The sequence below is a fragment of the Maniola hyperantus genome, chromosome 27 (assembly GCF_902806685.2).
Source record: "Maniola hyperantus chromosome 27, iAphHyp1.2, whole genome shotgun sequence".
In the NCBI taxonomy this organism is placed as follows: Eukaryota; Metazoa; Arthropoda; class Insecta; order Lepidoptera; family Nymphalidae; genus Maniola; species Maniola hyperantus.
In genome coordinates this window covers 2,059,700-2,084,281 of record NC_048562.1, presented here as the reverse complement: position 1 = coordinate 2,084,281, position 24,582 = coordinate 2,059,700, and the positions used below count along the sequence as shown (strand labels likewise).

At 36.7% G+C, this 24,582-nt stretch overlaps 1 protein-coding gene across 1 annotated transcript; it reads left to right on the top strand.

The window, feature by feature from the left end:
- The first annotated feature begins 577 nt into the window (after positions 1-577).
- Mgat1 (alpha-1,3-mannosyl-glycoprotein 2-beta-N-acetylglucosaminyltransferase) lies at positions 578-22,708 on the top strand. The gene is made up of 9 exons (XM_034982604.2): positions 578-1,143; positions 13,551-13,669; positions 15,181-15,394; positions 16,212-16,290; positions 16,827-16,976; positions 17,328-17,418; positions 18,389-18,493; positions 19,156-19,323; positions 19,921-22,708. The coding sequence occupies exons 1-9, from the start codon at positions 858-860 to the stop codon at positions 20,032-20,034; spliced, it is 1,326 nt and encodes a 441-aa protein (XP_034838495.1). The 5' UTR covers positions 578-857; the 3' UTR covers positions 20,035-22,708.
- The last annotated feature ends 1,874 nt before the right edge of the window (positions 22,709-24,582 follow it).

Sequence of the window (24,582 nt, the reverse complement as noted above, 5' to 3'; positions counted from 1 at the left end):
ACATAGGTCCAAAGAGTATACCTAATAATAATGTTATGCATAGTTCTCTTATAGATAGGTACTTCAACACGCTACCTGAATCCAGCGGATCCCTGCGACTCGCCTGATGTCGTCCATCCCCCTAGCCTAGTGGGAGTCTTCCGAACTCTAGGCTTTCCGGTGCGAGGTCGTTATTCCAGCACCTTGAGACCCCAACGTCAATCGGTTTTCCGACCGTACAGTATCTATATGCGCTAGTGTCCATTCCATTGCCACTTCAGCTTCGCCACTCGCTGAGCTGTGTCGGTTACTCCGGTCTACGGTTACAACAAAATAGTGATAAACCCAATTATCTTTTTAAACCTGCCACAAAAAATTCAGAGATACAGGCTAAAACATGCTATTTGAAGATAAAATATTCGTAAAGTCGTGACAAAATCATTCGTGACTGACCAGTTATTAGGTCCAACAGTGTCAGTTGTCATGCTAAAATAGTAAGAATCTAGAGCTAGGCCAGGCAAATTAAAAAACTTAAATCACTAGTGTCACTGTCGTCAACGTCAAACATAACAACAATGACAGTGACAGCCAACTTGACACATTTCAAATCAAATTGTGTTTTTACGTGGACGTATTGTATTAATTTGTGTATTTAATTAAATAAAACATACCTAAATTGATAAAAACTGTATTAAACTTTATTACCCAGTGATAACGGCCACGTGGAATAATCTTGCTACGCCGCGTTTTAACCAAAATGCGTGTAACACGAGTGACTTTAAGACTATCACTTTGATAATTTGTTTACAATTTTATTATGCTTTTAATAGTGAATAAAAGTGATGTTATGATATAATATATAAATAGAACTGTTCACAATGAGATTGAATATACGTAAATTCATTTTCGTGGGCGGAATCTTCGTTGTAGTATGGTTATTAATATCGTACTCTTCGATGTTTGTACCGGTGGTTAAATCGAAAACCGCCTCTGAAATGGAATTGGAACTAGATAAATTACAAAATAAAATGAGAGACCAGTTGAGTGATAGTTACAAATTGTTAGAAAAAGTTAAAAGTCGTTTGAAAATAAGTGAAGAGAAAAATATTCAAGAAAATGCTAAGGAGTCTTTATATTCGGAGAATGAGGTTGACATCCCTCAGAGTAAGTTATGAACAGATATTTTGTAGTTTTAGTGATTCAGTATTTTTACCTGTACTATCACCTGTCTTCGTTTTTGCCAGGGTTCGGATTACACCCTGTATGTAAATGTCAAAACATTGGTACTGATTCTGAGCACAACCTAATTTTAGAGTATTCGCATCCTCTTCTTACTAATGTAATATAAAAAGGACAGACGCAGTTTGACAGTTTTAAATTTACTTTTTAGATGGAAATACCCATAATTTAAGCGTACAGTCGCGAGCCTACTGTTTAAATTTGTTGCGTTCACTAAAATTTAGAGTCTTTAAATGTAAAGATCATGTTCTGTCCCTTTTAGCATTGTAAAAAAAAAGGATGCATATACTCTAAATTTAGTTTAGAAAAAGACAATGGAATCGGTGCCATTATTATCACATTATTACTTTAAGCGGTGGTAGTAGGGCCCCTGATCCATCCAGTAGTTTCAGCTGTGCGTTGATAGATATTATAAGTCAGCCAGTCAGTAGTCAGTCAGTTGGTAAGTCACCTTTTCCTTTTATATATATTTGACTTTATCCACGTGGACTACACAAATTTCAAACCATCCGTCCAGTAGTTTGAGCTGTGCGTTGATAGATCACTAAGTCAATCAGTCCCTGTTTCCTATTACATATATTTAAACTAGCGACCCGCCCCGCTTCGCATGGGTGCAATGTAGATACTAATGTGGTGTCAGTGAGGAGTGATTCTTCCGACATTTTGTTCAAATATCGTCATATTTAAACAAATTAATATTAAACTATATCTATAAACCTTCCTCTTGAATCACTCTATCTATTGGTGATAACCGCATTAAAATCCGTTGCATAGTTTAAAAGATCTATGCATTCATACATACATACAGACAGCGGGAAGCGACTTTATTTTATACTAGCTGATCCCCGCGGCTTCGCCCGCGTAGATTTAGGTTTTTAAAGATCCCGTATAGCCTATGTCACTCAGGAATAATGTAGCTTTCTACTGGTGAAAGAATTTTTAAAATCGGTTCAGTAGTTCTAAAGATTACCCCCTACAAACAAACTTAACGACAATTACCTCTTTATATAATATTATGGTTCTATCTTTTATAGTTTAGGCAGCGTACGCAAAATAAGTAACTTTTCTGGTTGATTTTTTACACCTTGTGTCCGAAAAACCCAAATATCTTACGGAACCCTATTTTTTTCCAAAATAAAATATAGCCTATGTTACTCGTGGATAATGTAGCTTTCGAATGGTGAAAGAATTTTTAAAATCGGTCCAGTAGTTTTTGAGCCTATTCAGTACAAACAAACAAACAAACAAACAAACAAACAAACAAACAAACAAACAAAGTTTTCCTCTTTATAATATTAGTGTAGACAACGGGCCGTGCAGCAGAAATCGTAATATTTTAATTTCGCCATAACTTCAAAACCAAACGTCCAATTTTAATCATTCAAAGACCAAATATTATCTCCATAAACTGTTCTTAGTGATGAAATCATTTATTTTGATAAGGATTAATAGCATGAGTAAAATAAACGCGTTTAAATGTAGTCCAAAAAAAATTCAAGATTTTTAAATAAAAAAATGGTTGCTGTGCCTCACTCGACATAGATGGGTATAGTGTGTCGCGGACTTTTTTGTAGATATTTATAAGATCTACAATTAATTAGAACATTTTATGGTTCTATCTTTTATAGTTTAGGCAGCGTACGCAAAATAAGTAACTTTTCTGGTTGATTTTTTACACCTTGTGTCCGAAAAACCCAAATATCTTACGGAACCCTATTTTTTTCCAAAATAAAATATAGCCTATGTTACTCGTGGATAATGTAGCTTTCGAATGGTGAAAGAATTTTTAAAATCGGTCCAGTAGTTTTTGAGCCTATTCAGTACAAACAAACAAACAAACAAACAAACAAACAAACAAACAAACAAACAAACAAAGTTTTCCTCTTTATAATATTAGTGTAGACAACGGGCCGTGCAGCAGAAATCGTAATATTTTAATTTCGCCATAACTTCAAAACCAAACGTCCAATTTTAATCATCCAAAGACCAAATATTATCTCCATAAACTGTTCTTAGTGATGAAATCATTTATTTTGATAAGGATTAATAGCATGAGTAAAATAAACGCGTTTAAATGTAGTCCAAAAAAATTCAAGATTTTTAAATAAAAAAATGGTTGCTGTGCCTCACTCGACATAGATGGGTATAGTGTGTCGCGGACTTTTTTGTAGATATTTATAAGATCTACAATTAATTAGAACATTTTATGGTTCTATCTTTTATAGTTTAGGCAGCGTACGCAAAATAAGTAACTTTTCTGGTTGATTTTTTACACCTTGTGTCCGAAAAACCCAAATATCTTACGGAACCCTATTTTTTTCCAAAATAAAATATAGCCTATGTTACTCGTGGATAATGTAGCTTTCGAATGGTGAAAGAATTTTTAAAATCGGTCCAGTAGTTTTTGAGCCTATTCAGTACAAACAAACAAACAAACAAACAAACAAACAAAGTTTTCCTCTTTATAATATTAGTGTAGACAACGGGCCGTGCAGCAGAAATCGTAATATTTTAATTTCGCCATAACTTCAAAACCAAACGTCCAATTTTAATCATTCAAAGACCAAATATTATCTCCATAAACTGTTCTTAGTGATGAAATCATTTATTTTGATAAGGATTAATAGCATGAGTAAAATAAACGCGTTTAAATGTAGTCCAAAAAAAATTCAAGATTTTTAAATAAAAAAATGGTTGCTGTGCCTCACTCGACATAGATGGGTATAGTGTGTCGCGGACTTTTTTGTAGATATTTATAAGATCTACAATTAATTAGAACATTTTATGGTTCTATCTTTTATAGTTTAGGCAGCGTACGCAAAATAAGTAACTTTTCTGGTTGATTTTTTACACCTTGTGTCCGAAAAACCCAAATATCTTACGGAACCCTATTTTTTTCCAAAATAAAATATAGCCTATGTTACTCGTGGATAATGTAGCTTTCGAATGGTGAAAGAATTTTTAAAATCGGTCCAGTAGTTTTTGAGCCTATTCAGTACAAACAAACAAACAAACAAACAAACAAACAAAGTTTTCCTCTTTATAATATTAGTGTAGACAACGGGCCGTGCAGCAGAAATCGTAATATTTTAATTTCGCCATAACTTCAAAACCAAACGTCCAATTTTAATCATCCAAAGACCAAATATTATCTCCATAAACTGTTCTTAGTGATGAAATCATTTATTTTGATAAGGATTAATAGCATGAGTAAAATAAACGCGTTTAAATGTAGTCCAAAAAAAATTCAAGATTTTTAAATAAAAAAATGGTTGCTGTGCCTCACTCGACATAGATGGGTATAGTGTGTCGCGGACTTTTTTGTAGATATTTATAAGATCTACAATTAATTAGAACATTTTATGGTTCTATCTTTTATAGTTTAGGCAGCGTACGCAAAATAAGTAACTTTTCTGGTTGATTTTTTACACCTTGTGTCCGAAAAACCCAAATATCTTACGGAACCCTATTTTTTTCCAAAATAAAATATAGCCTATGTTACTCGTGGATAATGTAGCTTTCGAATGGTGAAAGAATTTTTAAAATCGGTCCAGTAGTTTTTGAGCCTATTCAGTACAAACAAACAAACAAACAAACAAACAAAGTTTTCCTCTTTATAATATTAGTGTAGATTAGTGTAGATTACGTAGAGATTATTGGTGAGCAAAGCAGGTGAATAAAATTAGTATTCTTTAAACAGATACTACACAATCTATATACACAGCATAAAAAGGAAATCAATTATTTATCTATTAAGTACCTACAATAAAGTTTAATTGAATAATACAATTTTATTGAATACATTTTATCATTATCAGTGGAGGACAAAATACAGTCACTTGAATGGTGTATGACATAGGAAGGAATAATTTTTTTACTTATTTACTTAAATAAACTTGTTAATTTATGTAGTTACTAACTTATGCCTGCGACTTTGTCCGCGTGGACTACACAAATTTCAAAACGCTATTTCACCCCCTTAGGGCTTGAATTTTCTAAAATCCTTTCTTAGCGGATGCCTACGTCATAATAGCTATCTGCATGCCAAATTCAGCCCCAACCATCCAGTAGTTTGAGCTGTGCGTTGATAGATCAGTCAGTCAGTCAGTCAGTCACCTATTCCTTTTATATATTTAGATTTACTTAAGATTTACGAAAGGCGTCCCAAAAGTGGTGTTGAGACACATTTTGGATGTTCAAAGAATCAAGTTTTGCCCTCAAAAACTACAAATTTATTTATTTATTTTTTTATAAAAATTAAAGATATTCTATGGTGAATTACGAGAGCCAAAACACGATGGGCAGAATTTGGCTCGATACAAAAAAAATCGCGAAGTTTCCCCAAAATACGCATTTTCACGCGAATTAAGTTGCATCATCTAGTTTATAATAATATCAGTGTTAGACATCAAAATATACTGATATTCAAAATTCTTATATTATTATCTAGTAGAGAACGCCCACATATCCTTATGAATGATATAGGTACACAAGTGGTACATAACATATTATCTAAACAACACTGGGCCATCTGGTACATTACAATTTCACATAATATATCAATGCATGTTGTTACAACTCTAGTACTTACCTTTATATTGCTTTTATATGTATAAATGACAATATGCAGTCATGCTCTGCTACTTTTTTTACTAACTAGCTTAGACTCGCGACTTCGTCCGCGGGGTTGAATTTTCAAACTCCTATTATATCCCCTTAGGGGTTAAATTTTCAAAAGTTATGACATAAATGACGATAATTATTGTTCAAGATACCGGAAGAAATAAAGCCGATTGAAAGCTTACAACAAAAATGCTGTCTTTTGAAATATAACAAAACTAGCTGATGCCCGAGACTTCGTACGCGGGGATTTAGGATTTTTAAAAATCTCGTGGGAACTCTTTGATTTTCCGGGATAAAAAGTAGCCTATGTCACTCTCCCAGGTCTTAAACTATACCCATGCAAAAATCATGTCAATCTGTTGCACCGTTGCGACGTGATTGAAGGACAAACAAACACACTTTCGCCTTTATAATAAGGGTACTGATACCACATAAGTATCTACATTGCACCCGTGCGAAGCCGGGGCGGGTCCCTAGTTAAGTAATAATGCACCAATGGTTAGTTCAAGTAGGTAATTTGATCACTCAACAAAATTCAATGGAAGTAGGCATTGATATGGTTTCCCAATTAAAGTGCATGCTTCAAATGCTATGAAGCATCGATATAAATGACAAGATATGCCCAAGCGAACAAAATTTATCACGGTTTTGGAACCAAATAAATCAGCGCCACCTCTTAGATACTTATGAACGACCCGTTTGAAATCCAGACGTCACTGAGGTTGCATTGGTGCTGTTAGTCGGTGCCATTTTGTTTGTTCAATGGTCCTGTCCATACGAAGTAATATATAAGTCAAAGCTATGAAGCCTTTTATGTTCATGTTTTCCTGGTACTTAGCAACGTCTACTGATATACATTTATATCTATACTAGACTAGATAATGCCCGCGACTTCGTTTCGTTCGTTTTACCCGTGGGAACTGATTTTCCGGGATAAAAATCATTTTGTATCCATCTATGGAATACAAGCTATCTCTGTATCTAATCGTCAAAGTCGCTTAGAGTAGAGCTAGCGCGCACTGCGGTTTAAGTTGCGGTGCGTTTTAAAATCTGCAAATTAAATTTTAACCTATCAAAATCCGGTGCGGAATTAATTGCGGATTTTGATTCAGTGCGCGCACTTTTATGTAGTCCTATAGTTCACAAATTTTGCGGAAAAAAAAAACGTTTCTAAAAATCTTGTGGAATTTTCCAGGAATGCTTGGAGTTTCTCTACGTGATCAAATCAGAAATGAGGAGATCCGTAGGAGAACTAGAGTAACCGACGTAGCTCAACGGGTTGCGAAGTTGAAGTGGCAATGGGCAGGGCCCATAGTTCGTAAAACCGATAGACGTTGGGGTCTTAAGGTGCTGGAATGACGACCTCGCACCGGAAGGTGCAGCGTTGGAAGACGGATACCAAATTGTACCACATTCTGGCAAATAAAAAACTATTAAACTATTAAAAAAAAACTATTAAACGGACGAGTCGCAGGGAGCCGTTAGAGGCGTCGCAAGACTATGGCGTGTAGAAGTCCCTACAAGAGACCTATGTCCAGCTGTGGACGTCTATCGATTGATGATGGTGATGATGGTGATGATTCAGATTCCGTGTTCGTTAACACGTTGGCGTCAGAAACAGGTACAGTACCCGGCAGAAAATAATGTACCTTTGAAAGGAAATAGCACATTTGTAGAGCATTGTCTCTGTCGTTGAGACCAACAAAACGTCATATGAGTGACAGAGACAACGCTCTAAAAAGCAGAAATGACCTTCTAAAGGCCGATGTACATTATTTTCTGCCGCGTACGTAGGTAGGTAGGAATTCGCGTGTCTGTTTTTCATGGATTAAGGTAAACAAATTAAGGCAAACTCATGCGGATGTTTTCAAATTCTATACAAGTTGCTGTTTAGCATGATTATACACTACAATCTACATGCTTGTTTATCTTATCCCATTCCATAGAATAGTCTGACTGACTGATTGACCATCCTGGAAGGAATATGGCAGTTCTTTTTAGTTCGACTCTAGTTCGACGGTTCGAGGTTTCTTAACATATATAAAGACAACGATGTGATCATATAAGGGTTCTTTTTAGGGTTCCGTACCTCAAAAGGAAAAACGGAACCCTTATAGGATCACTTTGTTGTATGTCTGTCTGTCAAGAAACCTATAGGGTACTTCCCGTTGACCTAGAATCATGAAATTTGGTAGGTAGGTAGATCTTATAGCTGACATTTGGGGAAAAATCTGAAAACCGTGAATTTAGGGTTAGATCACACAAAAAAATTTAAATTGTGGTCATGAACTAATAATTAGCTTTCAACTTTCGAAGTGAGTGACTATATCAAGTGGGGTATCATATGAAAGGTCTTCACCTGTACATTCTAAAACAGATTCTTATTTATTTTTATGCACCATAGTTTTTGAATTATCGTGCAAAATGTCGAAAAAATACGACTGTAGTACGGAACCCTCATTGCGCGAGCCTGTCTCGCACTTGGCCGGTTTTTTTTCTAAAAATTAAAAAGTGTTACTTATTTCTTGCACCTACGATGGGACGGAACCCTTTGTGTGTGAATCTGACGCGCACGTGACGAGTTTTATATATTTTCACGTGAAACGCTCTAAATACAGCTAATAAGGATGTCAAACAACATTTAAGCTGTTAATACAATTTGTTATACCACTGGACCGTTACATAAATACATGGGTCAGTGATCCTACATTGTATATTACATTATCAAAAGAGCAACCGCCGAGTTTCTTGCTGGTTCTTCTCGGTAGGAACGGCATTCCGAACCAGTGGTAAATTAAAACTACCTGACTATTCATAAGCACTTTTAAAAAGTTTACATGAATAAAAAAACATTCTATTCTATTCTATCATCTCTGTACCCGTAATATAAGATTTTACGTCACACCAAACGTTGCTACAATTCGAGAGTCGAAACACTTCTGCGTTATAGTAAACTGGATCTTAAATACCTTGTTTTAAAGCTATGAAATTGACGACCTCCCTGGCGCAGTGGTGAGCGCTGTGGTCTTAATAGTGGGAGGTCCCGGGTTAGATTCCTGGCCGAGGGTTTGGAATTTTATAATTTCTAAATTTCTGGTCTGGTCTGGTGGGAGGCTTCGGCCGTGGCTAGTTACCACTCTACCGGCAAAGCCGTGCCGCCAAGCGATTTAGCGTTCCGGTACGATGCCGTGTAGAAACCAAAGCGGTATGGGTTTTATAAAAACTGCCATACCCCTTCCAGGTTAGCCCGCTATCATCTTAGACTGCATCATCACTTACCACCAGGTGAGATTGCAGTCAAGGGCTAACTTGTATCTGAATAAAAAAAAAGCTCAAGTTTGTCTACACATCTACAGCCAGCGCTCCAAGCGGAAACGTTGCGAAATTAAAATCAGTGGCATTGAATTTTTGACTTCAATTCATGGCTCTCTAGGTCCATTTTACTTTGATGTTATTGTGTTTCGATTCTCGAATTCTAGCAACGTTTGGTAAGACGTAAAATCTTATACTACGGGTACTAGCTAACAATATATTGTATAGAATATACAGGGTGTAATCAGAACGCTAGCAAAAACTTAACGTTTTAACCAGTGGCGTGCAGCTCATAGACGTATAAACGCACTGCTTACCCTCATTGTAAGAAATCAATGCTTATTGTTAGGGTTCCGTACCTCAAAAGGAAAAACGGAACCCTTATAGGATCACTTTGGTGTCTGTCTGTCAAGAAACCTACAGGGTACTTCCCATTGACCTAGAATCATGAAATTTGGTAGGTAGGTGGGTTTTATAGCTGGTATTAGGGGAAAAAAATCTGAAAACCGTGTATTTGTGGTTACATCACTCAAAAAAAATTAATTGTGGTCATGAATTAATAATTAGTATTTTCGATTTTCTAAGTGAGATAACATTTCTTAGATAGCTGTAGACCATTATTCAGGAAACATAAGATTCTCCCACTACCAAGTTTATATATCTTCCAAATGGTAATATTTGCAAAAAAACACAGTGACATATTCCCTGTCCATAACAATAACGCGAATTTAAGAACTTACCGAAAAAATAAAATTTGCATACCTTCACAAAAACTAACGGTATACTCAAAGAGTGCGTACTGTATGGCAATCGCATTATTCAATAAATTACCTGACGATCTAAGAGAGAAGCCTTTGACAGTGTTTAAAAATAGACTTTACAAAATATTAATACATAAGAATTACTACGACATTAAGGACTATGTAACGGATAAGGATATTTTAAGTTATTAACAATAATTAATTTGGACTTCTATTATGTTGACATTTTATTCATTACTAATATTTTGTTTTGATTGTACCTATGAAGTCTATGTATAACTTGTATTTTAATTCCTGCTTATTTTTATGTTTTTAATTTAAGGTAATAATATTCAAACACCAGTTACGGTAAAATGTATAAGGCTCATCAAACATTGTTTCAACCTATTGTACCTGCATTTTATTGAATAAATAATTCATTCATTCATTCATTCATTATATCAAGTGGGGTATCATATGAAAGGTCTTCACCTGTGCATTCTAAAACAGATTTTTATTTATTTTTATGTATATGTACCTATCCCCATCTACGACGCGGCATTGACTCCAACTTCGCAACGTTCGTTGACCGCTAGCGACAGTCAGATGTTTTATTTGCAATATATCGTGAACATTTACAAAATAAAGGTTTTTTAATTTGTTTAAGGCGTTTTTAGGGTTCCGTACCTCTAAAGAAAAAATCGGAACCCTTATAGGATCACTTTGTTGTCTGTCTGTCAAAAAACCTACAGGGTACTTCCCGTTGACCTAGAATCATGAAATTTGGCAGATAGGTAGATCTTATAGCTGACATTTGGGGAAAAATCTGAAAACCGTGAATTTAGGGTTAGATCACACAAAAAAAAATTAAATTGTGGTCATGAACTAATAATTTGTATTTTCAACTTTCGAAGTGAGTGACTATATCAAGTGGGGTATCATAGTTTTTGAATTATCGTGCAATATGTCGAAAAAATACGACTGTAGTACGGAACCCTCATTGCGCGAGCCTGACTCGCACTTGGCCGGTTTTTTTGGATATACCTAGTTAAAAACCTGGATAGTGAAATAGGCCGAAAAATCAAGGAATTCCTAGGGAATTCTAAAAATCAAAATCCACGCGGACGAAGTAATAGCTTTTTTAGTAACCTAACTAAGTACTAATTGTATAGAATTATAGCTTTTTTAGTAACCATTAATTTGCTACTTGCTTGTCGAATAAAAATTTGATTGGTCATAAAATATGGTCATAAAAATCATGATTAGGTATCATGACCAATTAAATTTTAATAAGATTTTAATTATTTTTAATGTGAAATAAAATACCATTGTAATTTGAATTGCGATTGCAATAACGACGCCGCAGGGTGATTACGTATCTCGCGACAGGCTCGCGACACGCGTAAATCTCGCAATCATTGCTGTCAAACGTCCGGCTAGAGAGAGACAGCAATAGCCACAAAGCAAAATAAGAAGAAGAAGAAGAGAGACAGAAATTAACCTGTCGCACTGCTGTCGCTAATGCAACGTTTTACGTAATCACACAGTGCGACAGGGGCATTTTGAAAGTAGGGTCTTGGACCGTTGTAATACAAAGACGTGATTTTTTGTATAGCGGTAGTTTATGGGGCTAGAATTCATTATTAAAAAGAATTTAATATGACATTCTTACTGAAAATCGAAACTATTTTATATTAACATACTTGTACCTACTTAATATTACTAAATTATTAACAAAGAAGAAACTAATTGACATTATAACAAACTTAATTATTTAGTGCGATCAATAAATAAAAATAATTTCGATTCAAAATGAATGCCCTATATTATAATTACCTGATAAAATCTATTATAAAATAATGTAACACGTAGTTTGCATGTAATTGTATAATAATGATATATTTAGCATGTATGTATTGTTAATGTACCTAACTTTGCAATGCCCTAACGGGGCTTCGTGTAACCATGAAAGCAAATGAATAAATAAATCATAAATCATAAATCATTTAAAAAAATCATGATTTTTATTCATTTTTAGGGTTCCGTACCTCAAAAGGAAAACAGAACCCTTATAGGATCACTTTGTTGTGTGTCTGTCTGTCAAGAAACCTACAGGGTACTTCCCGTTGACCCAGAATCATGAAATTTGGCAGGTAGGTGGGTCTTATAGTTGACATTTGGGGAAAATCTGAAAAACGTGAACTTGTGGTTACATCACAAGAAAAAAATTAAAATGTGTTCATGAACACATATTGCTATTTTCAACTTTCACAGTAAGATGACTATTATATCAAGTGGGACAAGAATACCATATCATATGAAAGGGCCTTACTTGTAATTTCTAAAACACGTTTTTATTTATTTTTAGGTATATAATAGTTTTTTATTTATCGTGCAAAATTTCGATAAAATACGATTGCAGTAGTAGTTGTCAGTGCGCGAATCTAACTCGCACCGGTTTTTAGGGTTCCGTAGCCGAATGGCAAAAAACGGAACCCTTATTGAAATAATTAATTATCAACGTCACGCTGCACGGAAAGCGAATAATGACGTCACATGGCGTCATTTGACGACCTCCCTGGCGCAGTGGTGAGCGATGTGGTCTTAATAGTGGGAGGTCCCGGGTTCGATTCCTGGCAGGGGTTTGGAATTTTATAATTTCTAAATTTCTGGTCTGGTGGTAGTTACCACCCTACCGGCAAAACCGTGCCGCCAAGCGATTTAGCGTTCCGGTACGATGCCGTGTAGAAACCAAAGGGGTATGGGTTTAATAAAAACTGCCATACCCCTTCCAGGTTAGCCCGCTATCATCTTAGACTGCATCATCACTTACCACCAGGTGAGATTGCAGTCAAGGGCTTACTTATATCTGAATAAAAAAAAAAAACATGGCGTAAACGACAAATATTTTTCAATTTTTTTACATAAAAAATATGTTCCCGTAGAAATTACCTACTTTAATTTGAAACTTTTAAAATATATGTAGTTATAAATAATTAGTTAAGGCCCAAGACTCGAGTCTGCCCTCGAAATTCTAATTTAATTTGGTTTTTCACAATTTGTAAACTAATGCGACAAAGTAGACTTATGACATTCAAAATTCGCCCCTAGCAATATCATCTTTACAGGTTTATATAAAAATCGTTACTTGAAAGTGTCCACTTTAAGAAATTAGTCAAAATAATGACTAATTTGTGAGTAGCTTACGTCAAATTCATTATTTTGACTAATTTCTTAAACAGAACACTTTCAAGTAAATATCCATACTTAACATTATAAATGCGAAAGTGTGTCTGTCTGTCCGTCTATCTATCTGTCTGCTAGGCTTTCACGGCCCATCCGTTCAACCGATTTTGATGAAATTTGGTACAGCGATAGATTGCATCCCGGGGAGGGACATAGGCTACTTTTTATCACGAAAATCAAAGAGCTCCCACGGAATTTTTAAAAACCTAAATCCACGCGGACGAAGTCGCGGGCATCATCTAGTTTTTATTATAAACCTGTGAAGATGATAAATTGCTAGGGGCGAAATTTGAATGCCATAAGTCTACTTTGTCGCGTTAGTTACCAAATTGTGAAAAACCAAATTAAATTAGAATTTCGCAGGCAGACCCGTGTCTTTCACCTTAACTCTTTATTTTATTTTCTTTGCAGGTAACACAGTGTTGCCAGTTTTAGTGATAGCGTGCGACCGAGTGACTGTGAAGAAGTGTTTGGACAATTTAGTGAAATTCAGGCCAGATAAGGATACATTCCCTATCATAGTTAGTCAGGTAAGTTTAATAATTAGTTTCGGGGAATTGATTGAATCATTAAAATCTTGATCATTATTATCATCTTCCATGTTGCCTTCTATTTTTTAGGAAAACGGAACCCTTATAGGATCACTTTGTTGTCTGTCTGTCCGTCTGTCTGTCAAGAAACCTGCAGGGTACTTCCCGTTGACCTAGAATCATGAAATTTGGCAGGTAGGTAGATCTTATAGCTGACATTTGGGGAAAAATCTGAAAACCGCGAATTTAAGGTTAGATCACACAAAAAAAATTAAATTGTGGTCATGAACTAATAATTAGTATTTTCAACTTTCGAAGTGAGTGACTATATCAAGTGGGGTATCATATGAAAGGTCTTCACCTGTACATTCTAAAACAGATTTTTATTTATTTTTATGCATCATAGTTTTTGAATTATCGTGCAAAATGTCGAAAAAATACGACTGTAGTACGGAACCCTCACTGTTCGAGCCTGACTCGCACTTGGCCGGTTTTTTTATTAGTCAATACGCACATAAATCATGGCGCTGTCATTTTCTCGAACAGTAGGGCGATTGTCTTACACCTGCATCAATCATTATTACAATCTCAATTGTTCTGTTTTTTTTTTAAATAAGAATATTAGCCATGTTACATGACTAATATTCCCCTTTCCTCTCCAACTAAGCGTAAAGCTTGTGCTAGGAGTAGGCACGACAATAGTGCAACGGGCGGGGTTTGAACCGTCGACCTTTCGGTTTTCAGTCCACTCCTTTACCGGTTGAGCTATTGGCCCCGATTCTCTAGTCTCTCTCTAAACTAAATTTAAAGTATCTGCATCCTTTTCTTTTTACTAATGCTAAAAAAGGAACGGAACATGACGTTCACATTTAAAGACTCTAAATTTTAGTGCACAATACAAATTTAAACAGTAGGTTCGCGAGTGCGTGCTAAAATCATGGGTTTTACCATCTAAAAATTAAACTTAGAAATGTCAAACTGCTTCTGTCCTTTTCATATTACAATAGTAAGAAGAGGGTGCGAATACTCTAAAATTAGGTTGTGCTTAGAATCGGTGCCATTGGGGCCGATTCTCTTGAACACAATCTCTAAACTAAACTAAATTAACAGGTCTAAATCTAATGCCATCCTTTTCCGCGAGCAGCATTATGAAAGGGATAGCAATAGATTTAGGCGTGTCATTTTAGTTTAGGTTAGAGATTGTGTACAATGGAATTAGCCACATTGAGGCTCTAAAGCGACTAGTTAGCGATAGTTAGCGACCATATCTTATCTTATTAATATATCTTATTAATATTCATTTCTTAAATGATTTTAACTAAATATTGTTTATACACATTTTAATTTTTAATTATCAACATGTTTTTATATGGGTCCCAGACCTGAAATAAAAGGATTTTATTATTTATTTATTATTTATATCTCGGCAAAGCTGAAGTGGCAACGAGACATGGTTCCAGCGCAATAGCAATTTGCGTGACTTATACCACACCAACCTTTTCAATTGCCAGGATTGCGGTCACAATGAAACCTACAAAGTGATCAGATCGTTCACAGACGTCGACCCCTCGATCACAGTGGTGCAACAACCCGAGCTATCCGAGATACCCCTGCCCCGTGCTAAAGTCAAGTTCAAGGGGTACTACAAGATATCCAGGCACTACCGGTTCGCCCTCAACCATGTCTTCGTAGGCTTGGAATATGATGCTGTTATTATTGTTGAAGGTAAGGCCAATCCATACTAATATTATAAATGCGAAAGTGTGTCTATCTGTCTGTCTGTCTGTCTGCTAGATTTTCACGGCCCAGCAGTTTTACCGATTTATATGAGACTATCTTATGCTCGCGACTTCGTCCGTGTGGACTACACAAATTTCAAACCCCTATTTCACCCCCTTAGGGGTTGAATTTTCACAAATCCTTTCTTAGCGGATCCCTGCGCCATAGTAGCTATCTGCATGCCAAATTTCAGCCCGATCCGTCCAGTAGTTTGAGCTGTGTGTTGATAGATCAGTCAGTCAGTCACCTTTTCCTTTTAATTTTAGATTTGGTACAAAGGTAGCTTGCATCCCGGAAATTGACATAGGCAACTTTTTGTCCTGGAAAACCAATGAGCTCCCACGGGATTTTTAAAAATCTAAATCCACGCGGACGAAGTCGCGGGCATCCTCTAGTAGGTTATATTATAGAGAACTAGCTTACGCTCGCGACTTCGTCCGCGTGGACAACACAAATTTCAAAAGTTGAATTTTCAAAAATCCTTTCTTAGCGGATGCCTACGTCATAATAGCTATCATGCATGAAAAATTTCAGCCCGATCCCTCCCAGTAGTTTGAGCTGTGCGTTGATAGATCAGTCAGTCAGTCAGTCACCTTTTCCTTTTATATATTTAGATGATTGTATGATTTGTATGATGATAAAGTAAGTTGTAATAATTGTTGTAATTGTCTGTATCATGGACACACAATTTGCTGTTGTAAGGCATGTCTGTTCTGTTGCTTATGTTAGTGCCACTAATAGCTATACGTATTTATCTTTACAGATGACCTCGACATATCTCCAGATTTTTTCGAGTATTTTTTGGGAACTTATCCCCTATTATATAAGGACCCTAGTATATGGTATGTACATAATATGTATAATGTTATATCTTACTTAATTTATAGTTATTTCGACAATAGAGTGAGACATCGAATATTTGGACATTGACGTTTAACTTTTATCGTTCTGTACCCGAAGGGTGCCGATGGAACCCTATTACTAGGCCTCCACTGTCCATCTATCTGTCTGTATCTCATGAACCGAAATAGGTAGAGAATTATACATATCTCAGATTACTCACGTCTTTAGTCGACGTTAGCCCGAGCCGAGCCGTTAGTTGAACCCATCCAGGGTCCTTTTTCACAGGGTCCAGTTCGCGCACGCGTCGCGGTTGAGACTGCGCGCCGCGCGCGCCGCTGCCCGCACAGCCCGCTGTGAAGGTGGCTAAGTTGAAACTTTCACAGAATGTGTATTTCTGTTTCCGTTATAACAACAAATAATAAAAATTTCAAAATGGCCGCCATGAAAATAAAAAAAGTGTTATTTCATGTACAACGGTACAGAACCCTTTGTGTGCGAATCCGGCTCGCACTTGACCGTTTTTAAATGTTTCTAGGTGTATATCAGCATGGAATGACAATGGAAAGAAAGAGTTAATAGACTTATCTCGACCTGAGTTGCTCCATAGAACAGATTTCTTCCCGGGCCTGGGCTGGCTGCTGAAGAGAGATACATGGCTACAATTGGAACCTAAATGGCCTGAGGCGTAAGTATTATCACCACCCATACTACTTAAATGCGATAGTGTGTTTGTTTGTCCTTCAATCACGCCGCAAGGGAGCAACGGATCGACGTTCTGACTAATTCACTGTCAGTGGAATAATATGCGATGGCGTGTAATGTGTTTATTTCACTGTCACAATGGGATAAAAACTTCCCTAGCAGGATCTTAATTCGTACAGCGCCATCTAGCTTTCATTATTATAGAATTTGCGGTATTATTAATGCTTTCTTTCTGGAAGGGAACCACTTGGCCTTTGTGTTTCTTCTATGCCTCAGATTCTCAGTGTCTCGCTGGTTCGGAAAGCAAATTCTACTGAGAAGATTATTTTTTCAGATTTTTCGATGACTGGCTTCGGGATCCTGTGAACACGCAAGGCAGGGCTTGCATCAGGCCTGAGGTATCCAGGACTTACAGCTTTGGCAAGGTAAACAAGATAAAAGAGAACCAAAATCCTTACATACTATCAAAAATGCCAAAATAAAATATTTTAAAGCGCCATCTATTGCCAAGTATTTATCAGTATTTAGTAGTAGTGCGGGTCTTCTCCGTTTGGCCGGAACGGCAAAGCGGGGGTATGGGCCTCGAGGTATCCTCGTCCTCATCTATCAGTATTTATTAGTAAAGTTACAAAAGTTTCAACTCTCACCGCTAGATGTCTTTACTTACAAGCTTAAGGCGTAGTTCTGTAACTTGCCGTTAGATGACGCTATTTATTGGGTTAGGTGTGCTTTCAAACGTATTATTTCGTGTACTATGGTACTCGCACTTTACCGTTTTTTTTAAACTAATTTTTAGGGTTCCGTACCTCAAAAGGAACAACGGAACCCTTATAGGATCACTTTGTTGTCTGTCTGTCTGTCTGTCAAGAAACCTACAGGGTACTTCCATTTGACCTAGAATCATGAAATTTAGCAGGTAGGTAGGTCTTATAGCAGACATGAGGGGGAAAATCTGAAAACCGTGAATTTGTGGTTACATCACACAAAAAAAATTAAATTGTGTTCATGAACTAATAATTAGTATTTTCAATTTTCGAAGTAAGATAACTATATCAAGTGGGGTATCATATGAAAGGTCTTCACCTGAGCATTCTAAAACAGACTTTTATTTATTTTTATGTATCATAGTTTTTGAATTATCGCGCAAAATGTCAAAAAAATACGATTGTAGTACGGAACCCTCGGTGCGCGAGCCTGACTCGCACTTGGCCCGTTTTTTATCTTGCTGTTAGATGACGCAATATATTTTTCAAGGGTAAGGTAACTTTAGAACGTATTATTTCTTGTACGATGGTACGGAACCCTTCCTGTGCGAGTCCGACTAGCAGTTGACCGGGTTTTTTTTTAAATTTACTTTTTTACTTATTTTTATTTATTTTTATTTACACTTTTCAGATAGGCGTAAGCAAAGGGCTTTTCTTCGACATGCATCTCAGATACATGCAGCTCAACATGGAGTATATCGAGTTCACCAAACTTAACCTCACTTATTTACTTAAGGTATTGTATTGTGTGACTCTTCTCAGACCTGGGCGCGTTTGGAACCCTCGAAGCTTTAGTTTTAAGTTCGCAGAACAAATATCACCACTATATCTTACAAATCCAACATCCGACTATCAACACTGAAATCCTTGATTTTCCGGGATAAAAAGTAGCCTATGTCACTCTCCAGGTCTTTAATTATACCCTATATAAAAAATCTCGTCGATTCGTTCCTCCGTTGCGACGTGATTGTAGGACAAACCAACAAACAAACCTACTTTCGCATTTATAATATGGGTACTGAATTGGCACTGATGTTGAATAAATTATTGTAATTTTGACATATGTCATCGTCATCACGATCATCGCCGGGTCACTACTGAGCACGGTTCTCCTCTTAGAATAAGATTATTTCTTAAATTAATTTTTATATTTAAACTAGCTTATGCTCGCGACTTCGTCCGCGTGGACTACACAAATTTCAAACCCCTGTTTTATCCCTTTAGAGATTGAATTTTCAAAAATCCTTTCTTAGCGGATGCCTAACGTCATAATAGCTATCTGCATTCCAAATTTCAGCCCGTTCCGTCCAGTAGTTTAAGTTGTGCGTTGATAGATCATTCAGTCAGTCAGTCACCATTTCCTTTTATATATTTAGATTTCATTGAACTTTTTTACAGGAAAACTACGATACCTCCTTCACAAACCTAGTATCGAAACTACCGGAAATGTCGCCTGAGGACGTGAAGTCGGGCGCGGGAACCGAACCCGCGGTCCGTGTGTCGTATTCCTCCGCCAAAACGTACCAGAGGGCTGCTAAAAAGCTTGGCCTTATGGACGACTTTAGAGTAAGTGTTTACCCTACTCATCTCAACTCGTCGCCGGCTCACTACTGAGAACGGCTCTCCTTTCATAACGAGAAAGGTTTTGGGCATAGTCCAAGTATCCAAGTATGGATTGACAACTCTTCTCAGAATCACAATGGTTTAGGCTCTTTTTTTAGGGTTCCGTACCTCAAAAGGAAAAACGGAACCCTTATAGGATCACTTTGTTGTCTGTCTGTCTGTCAAGAAACCTACAGGGTACTTCCCGTTGACCTAGAATCATGAAATTTGGCAGGCAGGTAGATCTTATAGCTGACATTCGGGGAAAAATCTGAAAACCGTGAATTTCTGGTTACATCACACAAAAAAATTAAATTGTGGTCATGAACTAATAATTAGTATTTTCAATTTTCGAAGTAAGATAACTATATCAAGTGGGGTATCATATGAAAGGTCTTCATCTGTGGATTCTAAAACAGATTTTTATTTATTTTTATGCATCATAGTTTTTGAACTATCGTGCAAAATGTCAAAAAAATATCACTGTAGTACGGAACCTTCAGTGTGCGAGCCTGACTCGCACTTGGCTGGTTTTTTTTTTTAATTTCTTTTCTTTTTCAGAGCGGTATCCCCCGAACTGCGTACCGTGGTGTAGTGACATGCTTTATAAGAAACCGACGAGTGTACCTCGCGCCGAGCTACGAGTGGACCAAATACGATCCACATTGGGGCTAACGCGTATATCCCATCCTTATAGCCTCAATAGCCCAACGGTTAGACTGAAATCCGAAAGGTCGCCGGTTCAAACCCCACCCGTTGCACTTTTGTCGTACCTACTCCTAGCACAAGCTTAAGGCAGTGGTCCGACCGGCCGGCGAGAAAACGACTAACTATCGGCGATTTTCTCTCAAGAAACGCACAATAAATGTACATTCCGTTTAAACTAAAGAGATGCATATATCAAAAGTGCCGGCGACGACTCGCTTTACTAGTTTTGTCGCTGAGCGACGAGCTTTCAAAAATAAACTCGTTCAGCGATGCTCGCTCGCTTGAACACGTGTAACGCGCGCAGGTTTGCACAGGACAGCGACTGCGGGCGAATGGCGCGAGTGTCGCACTTACACACTCGCTTATATCCCGGAGACAAAACTATCGAAACTACACACTCGCTTATATCCCGGAGACAAAACTATCGAAACTACACACTCGCTTATATCCCGGAGACAAAACTATCGAAACTACACACTCGCTTATATCCCGGAGACAAAACTATCGAAACTACACACTCGCTTATATCCCGGAGACAAAACTATCGAAACTACACACTCGCTTATATCCCGGAGACAAAACTATCGAAACTACACACTCGCTTATATCCCGGAGACAAAACTATCGAAACTACACACTCGCTTATATCCCGGAGACAAAACTATCGAAACTACACACTCGCTTATATCCCGGAGACAAAACTATCGAAACTACACACTCGCTTATATCCCGGAGACAAAACTATCGAAACTACACACTCGCTTATATCCCGGAGACAAAACTATCGAAACTACACACTCGCTTATATCCCGGAGACAAAACTATCGAAACTACACACTCGCTTATATCCCGGAGACAAAACTATCGAAACTACACACTCGCTTATATCCCGGAGACAAAACTATCGAAACTACACACTCGCTTATATCCCGGAGACAAAACTATCGAAACTACACACTCGCTTATATCCCGGAGACAAAACTATCGAAACTACACACTCGCTTCCCGCTGATCGCCAACTCGTTTATAGTTTCTAGTTCTACTCGTTTCTCGTTCATCGTCGGCGGTCGGACCACTGCCTTATAGCCTCAATAGTTCAACGGTTAGAGGAGCGGACTGAAATCCGAAAGGTCGCCGGTTCAAACCCCACTACCTACTCCTAGTCGACGCATTTCAAACTGAGTCGTCGAGTTATCTGTCTGTTTCGCTCGCTCTTACAGGTCGTAGGTAAGTGCGAGCGAAACAGACAGATGACTCGACGACTTAGTTTAAAATGCGTCGACTATAGCACAAGCTTAACGCTTAGTTGGAGGGGAAAGGTGACTATTAGTCAAAATTGGCTAATATTCTTTTAAAAAGTTTAAAAAAACTCTCAGCGACTCGTTGGATGTGGTCTGTCCATCTAGTGAGGGGTCTTCCAACGCTGCGCTTTCCGGTGCGAGGTCGCCATTCCAGCACATTGGGACCCCAATTATCTATCGGTTTCACGAACTATTTAATCAAAATGATGTAACGTCGATAGGCCGGTGACTTTTGTGCAAGTCTTATATGAAAACAAATTATGCCCGCGACTTCGAACGCGTGTTTTTTTTTTATCCCGTAAGAATACCTTAGTTTTGATAAAAAGTAACATACAAGGTGTAACCAGAGGGCTAGCGAAAACTTAGCGTTATTGTTATACTAGGTACCGAAACACAATCCAATACCAACAACCATTTGCCTCATTTTGTAGTTTTCTCGGGTCATTGCCCCGCCTACAACGCGACATTGACTCCAATGGCCTACTCACGTGACGTTTGTTGACCTCTAGCGTCGGTCAGATGTTTTATTTTCAATATATTATCGTGAACTTTTACAAAATATAGGATACTAGATGAAACCCGCGACTTCGTCCGCGATTTAGGTTTTTGTTTAATCCCGTGGAAACTTTAATTTTCCGGGATAAAAAGTATTAATACCTATTTCCTTCCCTGGGATGTAAGCGAACTCTGTACCAAATTTCAACAAAATCGGTTAAACTGTTGGGCCATGAAAAGCGAGCAGACAGACACACTTCCGCATTTAAAATCGCATGGATTATATGTTTAGTATAAATTCTTGTAAGTTTACAAAAAAAATAAAAAAATCAGCAAAATATGAGTCTTACCCATATTTTTGTTGCTGGTCACACTAAATTACAAGTTTGATAAATATGCAAATTACGAAGTAGGCCTTGCTAATGCTGGTCTTGTTTCAAAAGTATATTTATTATATTGCATTCCTATAGCATAAAATTGAAAAAACAACTTCTTTTTCTGTAAAATGTACCTGAAAAGTTTTTGTCAAACCATTTTTACAGAAGAAAACAACCACTTTTTGTTTTAAAAAACATATCGTTTATAGAATGCGATCATATTTTTCTGTATTCTGCTTGAAATAATAATAAATCAATGGGACTAATTCTGTTGTACACAATCTATAAAACGCGAAACTAAATTGACAGTTCTAAATCTATTGCTATCCTTTTCCGCAGGCAGCGTTATGAAAGGGACAACAATAGAACTAATCCCAATTTTCCTACGTTTAACTTGCTCAAAAATCATTTTTATAAAAAATCTTTTGTAATCTGAATAAGTATATGCTATTTTTTCTATACAAAATCTAAATAAGTAGTGTATAATTGGGCATTCTAGATCATTAAAGCATGTTTCGTTTCACTTCGTTTCACTTCGTTTCACTTCGTTTCACTTCGTTCCACTTCGTTCACGAAACATGCTTTAGTGATCTAGCAATGCCCAATTATAGCTTTTGCATTTCGTTCATTCGAAACATGATTTAGTGATTGCGCAACTAAGATTTCATAAAGGTTAATCAAAGATGGTTTGCAATTTTCAATATAAACTATGGTGACGTTGAGAAACTGTTACTTTATTCGAGTTTGTTAAAGCTATCACACAAAAATGAGATTTGAAAAGCAGCCTCAATCACTTAATTTTAATAACATTTGTACTGTTAGCGAAAATACTACATTCCGTCATGGTAAACTACTTCCCAATACAATACGGTGTCTTATATGTGGTCCATCGAACTGTGGTAAAACCAATTTAGTCATCGGTCTTCTCCTACACGAAAATGGATTACGATTTAGAAACGTTTATGTTTATTCAAAAACCTTGTATCAACCTAAATATACGCTTTTAGAAAATATTTTGAAAAGAGTACCGGGAGTGTCTTACTTTAAATACCACGCCAATAATGATGTCCTTAGTCCTCAAAGCGCTAAACCTAATTCAGTCATAATTTTTGATGACGTAGCATCTGAAAAACAAAACAACATCAGAGATTACTTTGCTATGGGTAGACACAAGTTTGTTGACTGTTTTTATTTAAATCAAACATATACAAAAATTCCTAAACAGCTTGTGAGAGACAACGCTAATCTCATAGTTTTATTCAAACAGGATGACATTAATTTGAAACATGTTTATGACGAACATGTCAACACTGATATGTCCTGGTCATTATTTCGAGAAATGTGTTCAAAAGTATGGAATAATCCATATAATTATCTAGTAATTAACAAAGATTGTCCTAAGAATGAAGGAGGTTATAGAAAATCATTTGATACATTCATTGTGTTCGATTAATCATGTTAATTTATTTAAATATAGACGTTTCCTTCAAACCACGTCATTGATTTAAACGTATACATATATAACACTCCTATTATTTTTATAATGGACCGTCATATAAAGCAGCAGATTATTGAAGCATCCGAAGCTGTAAAAAGGAAATTAAAATTATTGAAAGATTCAAAAACTGATAATGATATGGTTCTTCAATCAGTATTTAAACCTATTACTACTTCACTTGATCGTATCGCCGATAAAAATAATAAAAATATTGATTTTGAAAATTTTGATGTTTCTAAAGAACCTGAAAGCCGTGAATGGAGCCAGTTAGATCTGAAACAGGATACCACGTTATTGGATCCAAGCGATTCTAGTAATCCTCAAGAGTCAGATGATGAAAATAGTGATGCGTCATTTAAATCGAGTGAAACATCTAGTTGGTCCCTATCGTCAGAAAATTTCGGGGATATTCCATTCGGTGTACGATCTGTAAATGGAAAACCTTTCATAGGTCTTACTCCGATTAAAATTAATAGTAATTCTTTTGTAATTGCTGAAAAAGAATATAAAAAGACTCCTGGTCTTAATGAATTGTTACTTAGTAGAAACCCTAACCTATCTTTGATCGATAAAGAAGATATAATAAACTATAAAGCAATCCTTTTGACAACGAATGTACATCGTCGAGACTATGATCCATCAAAACCAATTAAAAGTAACAAAGGTCAAAAGTACATGACTATAATAAAACCAATATTTCAAATCCCTACTTTGGAGGAAAGTAAGAAAACTGTGAGAGGTGATGGTCTTCCTTTTATGAAATTAATAAAACCCAATACGGATTACGTTTATTGGAATAACCCTAATGAATTGGTTGAACGATTGAAACTTTTGATTGCTTCAA

Coding starts and splice junctions, on each gene's coding strand:
- Mgat1 (XM_034982604.2), top strand. CDS start 858: ATGAGATTGAATATACGTAAATTCATTTTCGTGGGCGGAATCTTCGTT. Junction 16,291..16,826: donor TATAAGGACCCTAGTATATG/GTATGTACATAA, acceptor AAATGTTTCTAG/GTGTATATCAGCATGGAATG. Junction 16,977..17,327: donor GAACCTAAATGGCCTGAGGC/GTAAGTATTATC, acceptor TTATTTTTTCAG/ATTTTTCGATGACTGGCTTC.